Source organism: Taudactylus pleione, unplaced genomic scaffold, assembly GCF_031769625.1.
Source record: "Taudactylus pleione unplaced genomic scaffold, aTauple2 ptg000555l, whole genome shotgun sequence".
In the NCBI taxonomy this organism is placed as follows: Eukaryota; Metazoa; Chordata; class Amphibia; order Anura; family Myobatrachidae; genus Taudactylus; species Taudactylus pleione.
The window spans coordinates 921782-940851 of record NW_028284957.1 but is presented as its reverse complement, the minus strand read 5'-3'; the positions used below and the strand labels follow the sequence as shown (position 1 = coordinate 940851).

Genomic DNA, 19070 nt, shown 5'->3' with positions numbered 1-19070 from the left:
GTACCCAACAACTGTCTACTGAGCCAGATACACAGACTCCATGTACCCAACACCTGTCGACTGAGCCAATACACAGACAAAATGTACCCAACACCTGTCTACTGAGCCGATACACAGACTGCATGTACCCAACACCTGTCTACTGAGCCAGATACACAGACTCCATGTACCCAACACCTGTCTACTGAGCCAATACACAGACAAAATGTACCCAACACCTGTCTACTGAGCCGATACACAGACTGCATGTACCCAACACCTGTCTACTGAGCCGATACACAGACAAAATGTACCCAACACCTGTCTACTGAGCCGATACACAGACTCCATGTACCCAACACCTGTCTACTGAGCCGATACACAGACTGCATGTACCCAACACCTGTCCACTGAGCCGATACACAGACTCCATGTACCCAACACCTGTCTACTGAGCCAATACACAGACAACATGTACCCAACACCTGTCTACTGAGCCAATACACAGACAAAATGTACCCAACACCTGTCTACTGAGCCGATACACAGACAAAATGTACCCAACACCTGTCTACTGAGCCGATACACAGACTGCATGTACCCAACACCTGTCTACTGAGCCAGATACACAGACTGCATGTACCCAACACCTGTCTACTGAGCCAATACACAGATAAAATGTACCCAACACCTGTCTACTGAGCCGATACACAGACTCCATGTACCCAACACCTGTCTACTGAGCCGATACACAGACTGCATGTACCCAACACCTGTCTACTGAGCCGATACACAGACTCCATGTACCCAACACCTGTCTACTGAGCCAATACACAGACAACATGTACCCAACACCTGTCTACTGAGCCAGATACACAGATAGCAGCATGCACCAAACAACTGTGTACTTAGACACCCACACAGACAGCATGCACACAACACCTGTCTACTGAGCCGATACAAAGACTGCATGTACCCAACACCTGTCCACTGAGCTAGATACAGAGAGCAGCATGCAACCAACACCTACATTATCATATGTTATCTGATCATTGACTATTATTTATTTTTATTTATATTAATGAAGGAGAGGGGTGCACTTTATTGAGCAAAAGAGGGCAACCCATTTCCAATTAGTCACTGCCTTCCTTGGAGAAATATCTTGGTGGGGCTGCTTACTGGCCAGGACAATGTCATGTTCCCTGCTACAGAGAGTGAGAGAAAATGATGAGGCTGGATGTCAGCCTCCTGGGACTTCTGACTGCCTGGTCATTTTGCATTTCATCACCGAGCAGAAAGAAAGGAGCAGGGAGGGAGAGGAATGATCTGCAGCCGGCAGAGAGGTCAAATGTTTGATGAGCAGGAGAACTGCTGGAATTCCAGGCTCTGCGCTCTGCTCTCCCTGCCACATCTGGAGGCTCTGCTCCTGCATTCCTTCTCTGCATACTCCCCTTCTCTTATCCCTCAGGGATGGGGGGGGTCCGCTCTCTGAAATATGAACCGTAGCCTCATTGGACATAGGGGGTATCTACACAATCTGACGATGTCACTAGCCAACACAGTTGCCGACATCTGTCACTTTATTCATCTTCGGTGAAATAGAAGCAACATTTTCACCCGTCAGTAAATAATATTTTCAGGTCAGTAAAAAAAAAAATTGCCTCCCTTCTGACACCACAATAATACACTAATCATTTTAATATAGTGTGGGCATCCCTGAAGGCCAACCCTTCCCCCGAAATGCCAGGTTAGGTGTATAAAGCATGAGCTTTGCTTAACTGCTTTAACTTCTGTAAGAAAATATGGCAGTGTGCAGTGAGCAACTCCAGAATCATTTTCTGCTGCATCGAATTTTGAAAATCAAGAAGTAAAAACAAACAAACAAAAAACAATTTACCTTAAGTACAGTATAGATCCGGAACTGACTTACCTGTGAGTGCTCTTGGGTGATTTTACATCATTGTCGAATTTCTTTCATTTGCGCAGATGGCCCAGGTTTAAGATTTGTCCTGGACATTTGCGATCTAGAAGATGTCCCCTTTATGTATCACAAATTCACAAACTTTAAACGTGATGTCATAATGAAGAACCAAATAAATTTTTATCAGAAGCTGCAGTAATAAATCACAACAAAAAAAAGTTTCATTTTTAAAACAGTTCCATTGTTGTACTAATTATAACATAAAAGTTTAAATTATTTATTTTATATATTTTGGTATCATAACATTTTGGGTAATAATAATCCTATAACCATATAATAGTAGTATTAGTAATAATAATAGTAGTATACTTTAGTGTAATTAAAATATAGATAGTAATTATATATGTATAAAAAGTTCCCGTTTTAGGTTTTGTTGTTGTGTAACATAATTTTAGCATCATCCAATGAATGCATTAAGCATTAATGTAGCCCTTTATATACCAGAAATGTGTTTAGGTCATTCAGGGTTATATTTTAATCGAGTGGTTTGTAGAAGTAAGCCGGGTTTCCAGTTACCGTCCTTAATGCATTCTACTTTCCAGCGATAAAAGCTGGAGAAAATGTAAGAGCTTGGGTTCAATTAGCTTCAACGATTTCCACATTACTGTTAGTCATACACTTACATATTTAAATTTGTAGGTTAATGTAAACATTGAGCATCGCTAATAAAGTTGTAAGCAGATATATTACACGATCATGTTCAGTATTTTTACCTGTATTTAATTTTTTCACAGAAAAATAAAAAGTCAGGTACAGTGAGGAAAGTTACTGTATAGGTGTAAGGCACTGTTTCCCAACCTCGGTCCTCAAGGCACACTAACAGTCCAGGTTTTAGTGATATCCTTGCTTGAGCACAGATGGTTTAATCAAAATAACTAAGGTACTAATTAAGACACCATTGCTTAAGTATGGCTATCCTTAAAACCTGGACTGTTAGTCTGCCTTGAGAACCGTGGTTGGGATCCCCTGGTGTAAGAAGCTATTTACTAGCATGATGCTAAAATGCGGCCCACCGAGTCTGCACTTGTGGCTCCTGGCTCCTCCATACTTTGTTGTCATGTTTGATTGCTATAACCTGGAAAGCTGGATTAAAATGCCTACTGATATGTTATTACAGATAGGTGTCTCCTTCATTGATCAAATGTGTTACTTTAATGTATTACTGAGAGTAGGCATAATGTGCAGACGGGACAGTCAGGATACCGGTGAGAGCTATCCCGCCTGCCGATATCCCGACACTTACATCCCGACATGGGACTAAAGATAGCCATCGAAATCCTGATAACTATCATTAGCCCCAATGCAGGGTGGGGGGGTTAGGTTTAGGGACCCCCAGGGGGACTTAGGGTTTGGAAGAATAAGTGCAGTTGCTTCTGTACATAATACAGAGTAGGATCAGTACATGAGAATAAAACACAACATACAGAAGAGTAAGGGATAAGAATAAGTGCAGGGGCTGCTGTACATAATACAGAGTAGGATCAGTACATGAGAATAACACACAACATACAGAAGAGTAAGGGATAAGAATAAGTGCAATGGCTGCTGTACATAATACAGAGTAGGATCAGTACATGAGAATAACACACCGCATACAGAAGAGTAAGGGATAAGAATAAGTGCAATGGCTGCTGTACATAATATAGAGTAGGATCAGTACATGAGAATAACACACAGCATACAGAAGAGTAAGGGATAAGAATAAGTGCAATGGCTGCTGTACATAATATAGAGTAGGATCAGTACATGAGAATAACACACAGCATACAGAAGAGTAAGGGATAAGAATAAGTGCAGGGGCTGTTGTACATAATATAGAGTAGGATCAGTACATGGGAATAACACACAGCATACAGAAGAGTAAGGGATAAGAATCAGTGCAGGGGCTGCTGTACATAATACAGAGTAGGATCAGTACTTGGGGAAAACACACAGCATACAGAAGATTAGGGATAAGAATAAGTACAGGGGCTGCTCTACATAATACAGAGTAGGATCAGTACATGAGAATAACACCCAACATACAGAAGAGTAAGGGATAAGAATAAGTGCAGGGGCTACTGTACATAATACAGAAGAGTTATGGATAAGAATAAGTGCAGAGGCTGCTGTACATAATATAGAGTAGGATCAGTACATGAGAATAACAAACAGCATACAGAAGAGTAAGGGATAAGAATAAGTGCTGTGGCTACTGTACATAATACAGAGTAGGATCAGTACATGAGAATAACACACAACATACAGAAGAGTAAGGGATAAGAATAAGTGCAATGGCTGCTGTACATAATACAGAGTAGGATCAGTACATGAGAATAACACACCGCATACAGAAGAGTAAAGGATAAGAATAAGTGCAGGAGCTGCTGTACATAATACAGAGTAGGATCAGTACATGAGAATAACACACAACATACAGAAGAGTAAGGGATAAGAATAAGTGCAATGGCTGCTGTACATAATACAGAGTAGGATCAGTACATGAGAATAACACACAGCATACAGAAGAGTAAGGGATAAGAATAAGTGCAGTGGCTGCTGTACATAATACAAAGTAGGATCAGTACATGAGAATAACACACAACATACAGAAGAGTAAGGGATAAGAATAAGTGCAATGGCTGCTGTACATAATACAGAGTAGGATCAGTACATGAGAATAACACACAGCATACAGAAGAGTAAGGGATAAGAATAAGTGCAATGGCTGTTGTACATAATACAGAGTAGGATCAGTACATGAGAATAACACACCGCATACAGAAGAGTAAGGGATAAGAATAAGTGCAGTGGCTGCTGTACATAATACAAAGTAGGATCAGTACATGAGAATAACACACAACATACAGAAGAGTAAGGGATAAGAATAAGTGCAATGGCTGCTGTACATAATACAGAGTAGGATCAGTACATGAGAATAACACACAGCATACAGAAGAGTAAGGGATAAGAATAAGTGCAATGGCTGCTGTACATAATACAGAGTAGGATCAGTACATGGGAATAACACACCGCATACAGAAGAGTAAGGGATAAGAATAAGTGCTGTGGCTACTGTACATAATACAGAGTAGGATCAGTACATGAGAATAACAAACAGCATACAGAAGAGTAAGGGATAAGAATAAGTGCAGGGGCTGCTCTACATAATACAGAAGAGTAATGGATAAGTATAAGTGCAGAGGATGCTGTACATAATATAGACTAGGATCAGTACATGAGACTAACACACAGCATACAGAAGAGTAAGGGACAACAATAAGTGCAGAGGCTGCTGTACATAATATAGAGTAGGATCAGTACATGAGAATAACACACAGCATACAGAAGAGTAAGGGATAAGAATAAGTGCAGGGGCTGCTGTACATAATACAGAGTAGGATCAGTACTTGGGAATAACACACAGCATACAGAAGAGTAAGGGATAAGAATAAGTGCAGGGGCTGCTCTACATAATACAGAGTAGGATCAGTACTTGGGAATAACACACAGCATACAGAAGAGTAAGGGATAAGAATAAATGCAGAGGCTGCTGTACATAATACAGAGTAGGATAAGAATATGAGAATAACACACAGCATACAGAAGAGTGAGGGATAAGAATAAGTAAAATGGCTGCTTTACATAATATAGAGTAGGATCAGTACATGGGAATAACACACAGCGTGTAGAAGAGTAAGGGATATGACTAAGTGCAGAGGCTGCTGTATGTAATATAGAGCAGGATCAGTACATGATAATAACAGCATACAGAAGAGTAAGGGATAAGAATAAGTGCTGTGGCTACTGTACATAATACAGGGTAGGATCAGTACATGGGAACAACTCACAACACACAGAAGAGTAAGGGATAAGAATAAGTGCAGAGGCTGCAGTACATAATACAGAGTAGGATCAGTACACGGGAATAACACACAGCATACAGAAGAGTAAGGGATAAGAATAAGTGCAGAGGCTGCTGTACATAATATAGAGTAGGATCAGAATATGAGAATAACAAACAGCATACAGAAGAGTAAGGGATAAGAATAAGTGCAGGGGCTGCTGTACATAATATAGAGTAGGATCAGTACATGGGAATAATACACAGCATACAGAAGGGTAAGGGATATGAATAAGTGCAGAGGCTGCTGTACATAATATAGAGTAGGATCAGTACATGGGAATAACAGCATACAGAAGAGTAAGGGGTAAGAATAAGTGCAGTGGCTGCTGTACATAATACAGAGTAGGATCAGTATACGAGAATAACAAACAGCATACAGAAGAGTAAGGGATAAGAATAAGTGCAGGGGCTGCTCTACATAATACAGAGTAGGATCAGTACTTGGGGAATACACACAGCATACAGAAGATTAGGGATAAGAATAAGTGCAGGGGCTGCTCTACATAATACAGAGTAGGATCAGTACATGAGAATAACACACAACATACAGAAGAGTAAGGGATAAGAATAAGTGCAGGGGCTACTGTACATAATACCGAAGAGTTATGGATAAGAATAAGTGCAGAGGCTGCTGTACATAATATAGAGTAGGATCAGTACATGAGAATAATACACAGCATACAGAAGAGTAAGGGATAGGAATAAGTGCAGGGGCTGCTGTACATAATATAAAGTAGGATCAGTACATGAGAATAACACACAGCATACAGAAGAGTAAGGGATAAGAATAAGTGCAGGGGCTGCTCTACATAATACAGAGTAGGATCAGTACTTGGGAATAACACACAGCATACAGGAGAGTAAGGGATAAGAATAAATGCAGAGGCTGCTGTACATAATACAGAGTAGGATCAGAATATGAGAATAACACACAGCATACAGAAGAGTGAGGGATAAGAATAAGTAAAATGGCTGCTTTACATAATATAGAATAGGACCAGTACATGGGAATAACACACAGCGTGCAGAAGAGTAAGGGATATGAATAAGTGCAGAGGCTGCTGTATGTAATATAGAGCTGGATCAGTACATGATAATAACAGCATACAGAAGAGTAAGGGATAAGAATACGTTCAGTGGCTGCTGTACATAATACAGGGTAGGATCAGTACATGGGAACAACTCACAACATACAGAAGAGTAAGGGATAAGAATAAGTGCAGAGGCTACTGTACATAATATAGAGTAGGATCAGAATATGAGAATAACACACAGCATACAGAATAGTGAGGGATAAGAATAAGTGCAGGGGCTGCTGTACATAATATAGAGTAGGATCAGTACATGGGAATAATACACAGCATACAGAAGAGTAAGGGATATGAATAAGTGCAGAGGCTGCTGTACATAATATAGAGTAGGATCAGTACATGGGAATAACAGCATACAGAAGAGTAAGGGGTAAGAATAAGTGCAGTGGCTGCTGTACATAATACAGAGTAGGATCAGTACATGAGAATAACAAACAGCATACAGAATAGTGAGGGATAAGAATAAGTGCAGGGGCTGCTGTACATAATATAGAGTAGGATCAGTACTTGGGAAAAACACACAGCATACAGAAGAGTAAGGGATAAGAATAAGTGCAGGGGCTACTGTACATAATACAGGAAAGTAATAGATAAGAATAAGTGCAGGGGTTACTGTACATAATATAAAGTAGGATCAGTACATGGGAATAACAAACAGCATACGGAAGAGTTAGGGATAAGAATAAGTGCAGAGGCTGCTGTACATAATACAGAGTTGGATTAGAACATTAAAATAACACAACATACAGAAGAGTAACGGATAAGAATAAGTGCAGAGGCTGCTGTACATAATATAGAGTAGGATCAGTACATGAGAATAATACACAGCATACAGAAGAGTAAGGGATAAGAATAAGTGCAATGGCTGCTGTACATAATACAGAGAAGGATTAGAACATGAGAATAACACACAGCATACAGAAGAGTAAGGGATAAGAATAAGTGCAGGGGCTGCTATACATAATACAGAGTAGGATTAGAACATTAAAATAACACAACATACAGAAGAGTAAGTGATAAGAATAAGTGCAATGGCTGCTGTACATAATATAGAGTATGATCAGTACATGAGAATAATACACAGCATACAGAAGAGTAAGGGATAAGAATAAGTGCAGTGGCTGATGTACATAATGTAGAGTAGGATCAGTACATGAGAATAACACACAGCGTACAGAAGAGTAAGGGATAGGAATAAGTGCAGGGGCTGCTGTATATAATACAGAGTAGGATTAGAACATGAGAATAACACACAGCATACAGAAGAGTAAGGGATAAGAATAAGTGCAGAGGCTGCTACACATAATACAGAGTAGGATTAGTACATGGGAATAACACACAGCATACAGAAGAGTAATGGATAAGAATAAGTGCAGAGACTTCTGTACATAATACAGAGTATGATCAGTACATGGAAATAACAGCATACAGAAGAGTAAGGGATAAGAATAAGTGCAGAGACTTCTGTACATAATACAGAGTATGATCAGTACATGGAAATAACAGCATACAGAAGAGTAAGGGATAAGAATAAGTGCAGAGGCTGCTGTACATAATACAGAGTAGGATTAGAACATGAGAATAACACACAGCATACAGAAGAGTAAGGGTAAGAATAAGTGCAGTGGCTGCTGTACATAATACAGGGTAGGATTAGAACATGAGAATAACACACAGCATACAGAAGAGTAAGGGATAAGAATAAGTGCCGTGGCTGCTGTACATTATACAGGGCAGGATCAGTACATGGGAACAACACACAACATACAGAAGAGTAAGGGATAAGAATAAGTGCCGTGGCTGCTGTACATAATACAGAGTAGGATCAGTACATGGGAATAACACACAGCATAGAGAAGAGTAATGGATAAGAATAAGTGCAGAGACTTCTGTACATAATACAGAGTAGGATCAGTACATGGGAATAACACACAGCATACAGAAAAGTAATGGATAAGAATAAGTGCAGAGGCTGCTGTACATAATACAGAGTAGGATTAGAACATTAAAATAACACAACATACAGAAGAGTAAGGGATAAGAATAAGTGCAGGGGCTGCTGTACATAATACATGGTAGGATCAGAACATGAGAATAACACACAGCATAAAGAAGAGTAACGGATAAGAATAAGTGCCGTGGCTGCTGTACATAATACAGAGTAGGATCAGTACATGGGAATAACACACAGCATAGAGAAGAGTAAGGCATAGGAATAAGTGCAGGGGCTGCTGTATATAATACAGAGTAGGATTAGAACATGAGAATAACACACAGCATACAGAAGAGTAAGGGATAAGAATAAGTGCATGGGCTGCTGTACATAATACAGAGTAGGATTAGAACATTAGAATAACACACAGCATACAGAAGTGTAAGGGATAAGAATAAGTGCAGAGGCTGCTGCACATAATACAGAGTAGGATTAGTACATGGGAATAACACACAGCATACAGAAGAGTAATGGATAAGAATAAGTGCAGAGACTTCTGTACATAATACAGAGTAGGATCAGTACATGGAAATAACAGCATATAGAAGAGTAAGGGATAAGACTAAGTGCAGAGGCTGCTGTACATAATACAGAGTAGGATTAGAACATGAGAATAACACACAGCATACAGAAGAGTAAGGGTAAGAATAAGTGCAGTTGCTGCTGTACATAATACAGGGTAGGATTAGAACATGAGTATAACACACAACATACAGAAGAGTAATGGATAAGAATAAGTGCCGTGGCTGCTGTACATAATACAGAGTAGGATCAGTACATGGGAATAACACACAGCATAGAGAAGAGTAAGGGATAAGAATAAGTGCAGAGGCTGCTGTACATAATATAGAGTAAGCTCAGAATATTATAACACACAGCATACAGAATAGTGAGGGATAAGAACAAGTGTAGGGGCTGCTGTACATAATACAGAGTAGGATTAGAACATTAGAATAACACAGCATACAGAAGAGTAAGGGATACGAATAAGTGCAGAGGCTGCTGCACATAATACTGAGTAGGATCAGTACATGGGAATAACACACAGCATACAGAAGAGTAATGGATAAGAATAAGTGCAGAGACTTCTGTACATAATACAGAGTAGGATCAGTACATGGGAATAACAGCATACAGAAGAGTAAGGGATAAGAATAAGTGCAGAGGCTGCTGTACATACAGAGTAGGATTAGAACATGAGAATAACACACAGCATACAGAAGAGTAAGGGGTAAGAATAAGTGCAGTGGCTGCTGTACATAATACAGGGTAGGATTAGAACATGAGAATAACACACAGCATACAGAAGAGTAAGGGATAAAAATAAGTACCGTGGCTGCTGTACATAATACAGGGCAGGATCAGTACATGGGAACAACACACAACATACAGAAGAGTAAGGGATAAGAATAAGTGCCGTGGCTGCTGTACATAATACAGAGTAGCATCAGTTCATGGGAATAACACACAGCATACAGAAGAGTAAGGGACAACAATAAGTGCAGAGGCTGCTGTACATACAGAGTAGGATTAGAACATAGGAATAACACACAGCATACAGAAGAGTAAAGGATAAGAATAAATGCAGTTGTTGCTGTACATAATACAGGATAGGATCAGAAAATGAGAATAACACACAGCATACAGAAGAGTAAGGGATAGGAATAAGTGCAGTTGTTGCTGTATATAATATATAATAGGATCAGAACATGAGAATAATAGCCATCTTACAGAGTAAGGGATAAGAATAAGTGCAGTGGCTGTTGTACATAATACAGAGTAGGATCAGTACATGAGAATAACACACAGCATACAGAAGAGTAAGGGAAAAGAATAAGTGCAGAGGCTGCTGTACATAATACAGAGCAGGATTAGAAAATAAGAATAATACACAGCATACAGTTTACAGGGTAGGAAGAGAACATGAGAATAACGCACAGCATACAGAAGAGTAAGGGATAAGAATAAGTGCAGAGGCTGCTGTACATAATATAGCGTAGAATCAGATCATGAGAATAACACACAGCATACAGACGAGTAAGGCAAAAGAATAAGTGCAGGGGCTGCTGTACATAATACAGAGTAGGATCAGAACATGAGAATAACACACAACATACAGAAGAGTAAGGGATAAGAATAAGTGCCGAGTCTGCTGTACATAATATAGCGTAGAATCAGATCATGAGAATAACACACAGTAGAGAAGAGTAAGGAAAAAGAATAAGTGCAGAGGCTGCTGTACATAATACAGAGTAGGATCAGAACATGAGAATAACACACAACATGCAGAAGTGTAAGTGATAAGAATAAGTGCAGAGACTTCTGTACATAATACAGAGTAGGATCAGTACATGGGAATAACAGCATACAGAAGAGTAAGGGATAAGAATAAGTGCAGAGGCTGCTGTACATACAGAGTAGGATTAGAACATGAGAATAACACACAGCATACAGAAGAGTAAGGGGTAAGAATAAGTGCAGTGGCTGCTGTACATAATACAGGGTAGGATTAGAACATGAGAATAACACACAGCATACAGAAGAGTAAGGGATAAAAATAAGTACCGTGGCTGCTGTACATAATACAGGGCAGGATCAGTACATGGGAACAACACACAACATACAGAAGAGTAAGGGATAAGAATAAGTGCCGTGGCTGCTGTACATAATACAGAGTAGCATCAGTTCATGGGAATAACACACAGCATACAGAAGAGTAAGGGATAAGAATAAGTGCAGAGGCTGCTGTACATACAGAGTAGGATTAGAACATGAGAATAACACACAGCATACAGAAGAGTAAGGGGTAAGAATAAGTGCAGTGGCTGCTGTACATAATACAGAGTAGGATTAGAACATCAGAATAACACACAGTATACAGAAGAGTAAGGGATAAGAATAAGTTCAGTGGCTGCTGTACATAATACAGGGTAGGATCAGTACATGGGAACAACACACAACATACAGAAGAGTAAGGGATAAGAATAAGTGCAGTGGCTGCTGCACATAATACAGAGTAGAATCAGTACATGAGAATAACACACAGCATACAGAAGAGTAAGGGATAAGAATAAGTGCAGAGGCTGCTGTACATAATACAGAGTAGGATCAGTACATAGGAATAACACACAGCATACAGAAGAGTAAAGGATAAGAATAAATGCAGTTGTTGCTGTACATAATACAGGATAGGATCAGAAAATGAGAATAACACACAGCATACAGAAGATTAAGGGATAGGAATAAGTGCAGTTGTTGCTGTATATAATATATAATAGGATCAGAACATGAGAATAATAGCCAGCTTACAGAGTAAGGGATAAGAATAAGTGCAGTGGCTGTTGTACATAATACAGAGTAGGATCAGTACATGAGAATAACACACAGCATACAGAAGAGTAAGGGAAAAGAATAAGTGCAGAGGCTGCTGTACATAATACAGAGCAGGATTAGAACATAAGAATAATACACAGCATACAGTTTACAGGGTAGGAAGAGAACATGAGAATAACGCACAGCATACAGAAGAGTAAGGGATAAGAATAAGTGCAGAGGCTGCTGTACATAATATAGCGTAGAATCAGATCATGAGAATAACACACAGCATACAGACGAGTAAGGCAAAAGAATAAGTGCAGGGGCTGCTGTACATAATACAGAGTAGGATCAGAACATGAGAATAACACACAACATACAGAAGAGTAAGGGATAAGAATAAGTGCAGAGTCTGCTGTACATAATATAGCGTAGAATCAGATCATGAGAATAACACACAGTAGAGAAGAGTAAGGAAAAAGAATAAGTGCAGAGGCTGCTGTACATAATACAGAGTAGAATCAGAACATGAGAATAACATACAGCATACAGAAGAGTAAGGAAAAATATAAGTGCAGAGGCTGCTGTACATAATACATAGGATCAGAACATGAGAATAACACACAACATACAGAAGAGTAAGTGATAAGAATAAGTGCAGTTGTTGCTGTATATAATACAGAGTAGAATCAGAACATGAGAATAATACACAACATACAGAAGAGTAAGTGATAAGAATAAGTGCAGTTGTTGCTGTATATAATACAGAGTAGAATCAGAACATGAGAATATCACACAACATACAGAAGAGTAAGGGAAAAAAAAAGTGCAGATGATCAGATGGATCAGAACATGAGAATAACACACAAGGCCCCCTGTATTTTGGGTAAAACTAAGTTGTAGCCTTATATATATAATACTATAGTGAAATGTGGAGTTACTTGGTAATCACAGAGCTAAACTCATGGAATCCTCAAATAACTCCCGGTGATCATCACCCCACTTCAGTAATTGCCCCCACTGTGTGGGGCATCATGTTTCATGAAAACTTGTTTGGCACTTAGGGTAGATCTCTATTAGTATTCAACTTTATTATAGCCTAAATATTTCTTTATGTGGAATCTGCTGTTTAGATATCATCAACTTCTTTCTTAATGATATAACTGTCTTAGGCCCATAGGTGAATTTGTCATCCACGATATTCCACTGCTGTGACTAGCGCTGCTGCTGTTACAGATGTATTAAGTTTTGCAATGAGAATTCCACTAGGACCCCATGTGTTCAACTACCGTTAATATCCCCATTCCCTAATGCCGGCCATCATCTTTATCATCCGCTGTAGGAACAGGCTGGAAGTTTTAGAACTACTTAGGGACTTGTTTTAACTTGCATTAAACATTTTTTTAAAAAGTACATTTTTGCAACCAGCGTAGTATGCTGACGACGCATTTCATTACTCGCCAAGAACTCTGTGATGATTACATATACATCTCCACTGACTAGGCAGTATATCTACTAACTACTGTACAGACAACGTATACAGTTATTATTATGATTGACAGTTACTTACATATCGACAGCGTATTCCGTTGCACTTTACAATTGGGAATAAAACAGTAATAAAAATACTGGCCAATAACAGACCAGTTGTAATCCCTGTGCTGGCCTCACAGCTTGAAACCATTACGTCATGATGTCATCATGATGTCACAATAAGGGGGCGGACCGCCAGCACCAGGAAGTACAGCACTGCAAGTGGGTGCACAGGCTGCGTGATCGCAGTATCCAAAGGACACTTTGGGCAGCACTACAGCCAGGCTGTACCCTGCAAACCAAATGTAGGTGCCAAGGGGTATCGATGGGACTCCCCCTAGGGCCCTGTACCTTAGGCAATGGTGCCACATGCACACCCTTGCTTATGTCCCAGTAATGGACAAAAGCGGTGAGAGGTGCCTGGTATCTACTGTTCAAAGGACATCAGAAAATAGTAGTCTCTTCATTTTATACACCTTGTGCTTCACTTTTGTTTTATATTCATGACCAATGTAAGATGCCTATTTGGATGGCGAGCGTTGGTTAATATGGGGTGTTCGGCAAGATTTCATTTGCAAGTGTAATACACATTTTATTTTTTACATGTCTTTTTTTTTTATTTTATGGGTATAGCACACACAGCAAATACACCCTTGCCCCTGGCAATCGCATGGGAACACACCCACTGCTAATTGCATTGGAAATAAATACATTTTAATATTTGTTAGTGATCGCAGTACACTAAAGCTGGGTACACACGTAAAGATTTTCTGTCCAATCATCCAACTAGTTGATTGGTTGGAATGAAAATCTGGTAACGTATGGGAGTAACTGATGATCAGCAATTTGCTCCTAAATGCCAGAAAACAGATGAAAATGGCCGTCAGACAAGTTTGTTAAATGTTTCATCTAAACTATTTGTTCAAACAACAGTTCTTGTCCATGTTTGGGAGCAAATTGCTGATTGTCATTTGCTTTCATACCTTACCAGATTTTAATTCCAACCAATCAACTGGTTGGACAGATAATCTTTACGTTTGTACCCAGCTTAACACCTTGATGTGATGGGAGATGTATTGGTTCCCATATTCTCAAATTCAGTCCTCAAGGCACCATTAACAGTCCAGGTTTTAAGAACATCCATGCTTGTGCACAGATGGTATAATCCTACTGATTGAGGTACTAATTAAGTCACCTGTGCTTAAGGATGGATATCCTGAAAACCTGGCGATGCTCTAACCCTGCTTCAGCCAATAATGTGTGCTTGCCCTGTGGGTCTGTAAGGGATGAGCGTTTGTAGGTACCTCAATAACCTTGTGCAAAGGTGCACCATAAGTATCCCTCCGACTATTCAATGGTCCCCATCAGGGAGGGGGAGTCCAGGTGGGAGGTGCAGACAATCCCATCATTGCAGTTCCACCCCAGCTGTGCAATGCATTGTGTATCAGATGGCTGGGCCACAATGACTCAATTCACCAAGTCATCGAACTCTGGTCCTCTCCTTTGATGGAATGTGGGTCGATCTACTCTCCCAGGAGGGCGGGAGAACATTCCCAAGATTTCTGTATGCGAGTGCCTCAAGTGCATAAGTATATATATAATACTTATAGTGCACCTTGTACAGGATGATCTGATTTGTTTGGGACATATTACACCATCTTTCACATGAAAGCAGCAATCCCATGAAAAAATTCTGGTTTTTAACATAAAAAACTGGCAGGATATAAGTAGAAACATTACAATTATTTTTTCCTTGGTTTGTTTCTTCAGACTACCATTAAAGATGGATAATTCCGCAGTTTCCACAGTGTCATGTGACTGCCAGTGTAATAAGCTTTGGAACACCCTCATCGCTTGGTCTATATTCTCCCCCTCCTCCCTCTGCAATCACATGACATGAAAGAGTCTGTAGGGGCGATTCCATTTTTTTGCTGGTGGCTTTTTTTTTTTTTTTTAAGATGCCCGATGGACCAATTCAATTGTTGCTCCATCGGGGCGTGATAGCCGGTGGTGCCGGCATTTCTGCTCGCACCCTCAGGAGGGTGCGAGCAGAAATGTTGTGAGAAACCCCCCGGATAGGGCACTCTAACCGCAGTTAGCACGTCCTAACCAAAACTTTAGACGGCTTTAGCTGATGAGGGCGATAATTAATGAGCGCCCAGAACAATTGAATTGCAACACTGGGTGCTCATTAATTATCACGTCATAGAAAAACCCATTGAACCGCCCCCACATGACTGGTGCCCATACTTCCCTGACCTCTTGAGAGATTTTGGAAAGGAAATATGTGGTAAAACACCTAAGAAAAAAGTATGGACACCAGGTGAATGCTTAAAAGTTGCTTTTCTTGCTACTTAAATAAAAAAAAAAAAGAAAGTTTGTTTGATTGACGTTTGTAATAGCGACGCGTTGACTTTTTGTTGCATTGCACTAATGATCGTTCTGTCTTTTGCCTCCCTGCAGATTCAGAATCCGTCCTGGATTGGGAATAACAGCGGGGGTTCTCCAGTACCCGCTTGTGTGGTGCCATGTGACACCGTGTCATCCTGCATGTCTCCCCACGCTCATCCGCACACTGCAGGTGGAGTCTCAGAGTATCTCGGGGTACCAGGTCCTGGATCGCACGTGGGTCAGACACACATGGGCGGCCTCTTCAGCAGCGCAGCTGTGGGACCTGGGATAAATGGTTACGACTTGAACGCTGAGCCTGATCGCAAGAGTTCCAGCATTGCGGCGCTCAGGATGAAAGCCAAGGAACACAGCGCAGCCATGTCTTGGGCTACATGACAGTGCTACCTGCTGCCAGCCAAACACTGACGCTACACCAGTCTCATGGCGCAGACTCATGATGTATAATGGGGATGCCTGCTACTTAGTTTCCCGAGGACTAGAAGCTAACCTTGCCAACTATGAAAAGCCCGCTTCTGACGAAATGCTGGGATTGCTACAAAATGGGTTTGCATATGTGGGTTAAATAAACGGACAATCCAGATATAGATGTGGTTAATAAATCAGGGATATTTCAACTTTATGCCAACGCAGGCTGCAATGCATTGAAGCTTCTAATAGTGAAACCAAGTATCACAGAGTGCATTAATAACTTCCTCCTAATACCCACTGGCTATTCCCTGTTCATTTCTCCCCCTCTGGTAATGCATTGTGGGCCCCTCTGAAAGCCGAGGGAATAACACAACATGCCAAGGTGTATTGAGGAGCTGGTACTCTGCCCAGATCATCAGCCATCACTACGAAACTCAGGCAGAGTTGGCACGTACCTTAAGGTTATATAATTTCCCAAAGAGCCCAAAAGAAAAAGCAACAGGCTGGTTAGGGTCTAGCTGCCAATTTATGCAGATGCTGAAGTTTATGTTGTTGGGTTGTTTTTTGTTCTTTTGTTTGTAACATTTGGAATTCGGATTGGCGTGTGTCTGTGCGAGAGTGTGTTTTATATTCATTTTGCATTTCTTAGGAGCGAGGAGTCTGACAAGTCTAGGCTGCAATTATCTGCTCACACCCCAAAGTACCTCTGCCAAGGAGGTAAATGGTGACTATCACAAATTCAAGGGGGTCAATTCATTTATCCGCGAGTCGCCGGTTAAGGAGCATATGTATCAAAGCTTGATGGGATATATATATCACCAACCAATCAGCTTCTAACTTACATTTTGCAGGCTGTGTTTAAGAAATTATAGTTTGGAGCTGATTGGTTGGTGATATACAGTATATTTCACAACTTTATCTCACATCAAGCTTTGATACATATGCCCCAGACTCGTTGATGTTCTGTCCACAACATCACAGGGGTGTGAAGGGAGCGAGATGAAGCACCTTTTGCTGCCATTTCCACGTAGTTGCAACGTTATCTCGGCCCCTTTTCGCAGCTAAATGAATTGACCCCGTGGAGTGAATTGTGAGATAGTACCGGACCCCAAACCAGCTCTTCTTCCTTGAAATGTCTACGAATTGTAATATGCAAAATGGATGCAATATTCACAAACAATATACAATGTAGAAGTGATTGCAGAACATATTTGGTGCTTTTAGTTAGCACAAGGTAAACTTTTTCCTGGGGAACCACATATGCCTGTGGAGGGTAGTAACGGGGGGCACCGGATGATCCCTTTAGGCGTCAAAATAAATAAATTGATCCCACTTATTTTGATCATGGCCGCTGCTCTCATTTTGGAGCCACACACAGAGAGAGCTATCCAGCCAATATGCCGAGACGGCTTTGTGCGTGGAGAGCTTAAATGCAAACTATTGTTCTCAGAGAGGTTCCCCCGCTGTGTCCTTCAATAAACTTTCAGAGTTCAGAGCCAGATTAGCCATTGAAACCTGGAACACATAAAACACACATGCGGAATGGTTTCATCTGGGCTCAGATGCATTGCCTGCATTGTAACAACTGTGGGCGAGTCAGCCGGTACCCAAATTCAACGCAACAGATGGACGCAACGGGGCCCGTCTGCTTCGGTCACGCTCCTGCAGCATCGCCGCTAGTTGTTGGTAAAGCGAAAATAGAAGGAACTCTGGCCCTGATTCAGAGCCTTACGCTCTGACCAGAGCGCTCGCTCTGAATCAGGGCCCACCTCCATAAATATGGAGCGTCCCCCTGGACGCTCATATAGCTGTGGGTCACCACCCACAGCCTATACGAGCGTGCAGGATGATGGTCGCGATGGTCTTGACCATCGCCACTGCGAGCAGAAGCCTGCGGTTGAGTTTCTCAACCGCAAGGCCAGGAGTGATTTTGGCTCTATCAGAGCCAAAATCACTCCCACTGACATCACTAGTGATGTCAGTGGGGCCGGCTTCTGACAGTAGGCGTTCCCTTGGGAACGCCTCCGTCTGGCAGGCACGCCCACCAAAGGGGGCGTGCTGTCAATCAACATCGACAGCACGCCCCCTTTGATCAGACACAACGAGCGAAGGAAAGTCCTTCGCTCGTCGCGTCTCGCGCATGCACACCATCGACCCACTTGCGAGCGGACAGCCGCTCGCGACTGGGTCTGAATCAGACCCTCTGATCTTAGGTTTTGGGAGTTCTGCGCAGCCCAGGACTTACTCGAGGAGTCGATGTGCGTCCGATGTTGCGTCGAGGGTGGTGTTTTCTAAACCCTTGGAGGATCTGGACACAATGCAGATTGGGGAAGTGGGCGCAGAAACCTTTGCTCAGTCCGTGCACGCCATTTCAGGTGGGGAGTTCTGTTGGCAGACATTAGCCTATTTTCGCGCATAAATGACGAGAGCGATCGCAGCTGTGAATACACACTTCTGAATGAGGCCCTAAGT

The 19070-nt window shown here is 41.2% G+C and overlaps 1 protein-coding gene across 1 annotated transcript in view; it reads left to right on the top strand.

Moving 5' to 3' along the window:
* ALX4 (ALX homeobox 4) overlaps positions 1 to 18629 on the top strand; it is a 216633-nt gene extending 198004 nt beyond the window's left edge. Inside the window, exon 4 of the mRNA XM_088452631.1 lies at positions 16242 to 18629. Coding sequence (XP_088308757.1) covers positions 16242 to 16565 — 324 coding nt within the window. The 3' untranslated portion in view covers positions 16566 to 18629. The remainder of the gene's footprint in view (positions 1 to 16241) is intronic.
* The last annotated feature ends 441 nt before the right edge of the window (positions 18630 to 19070 follow it).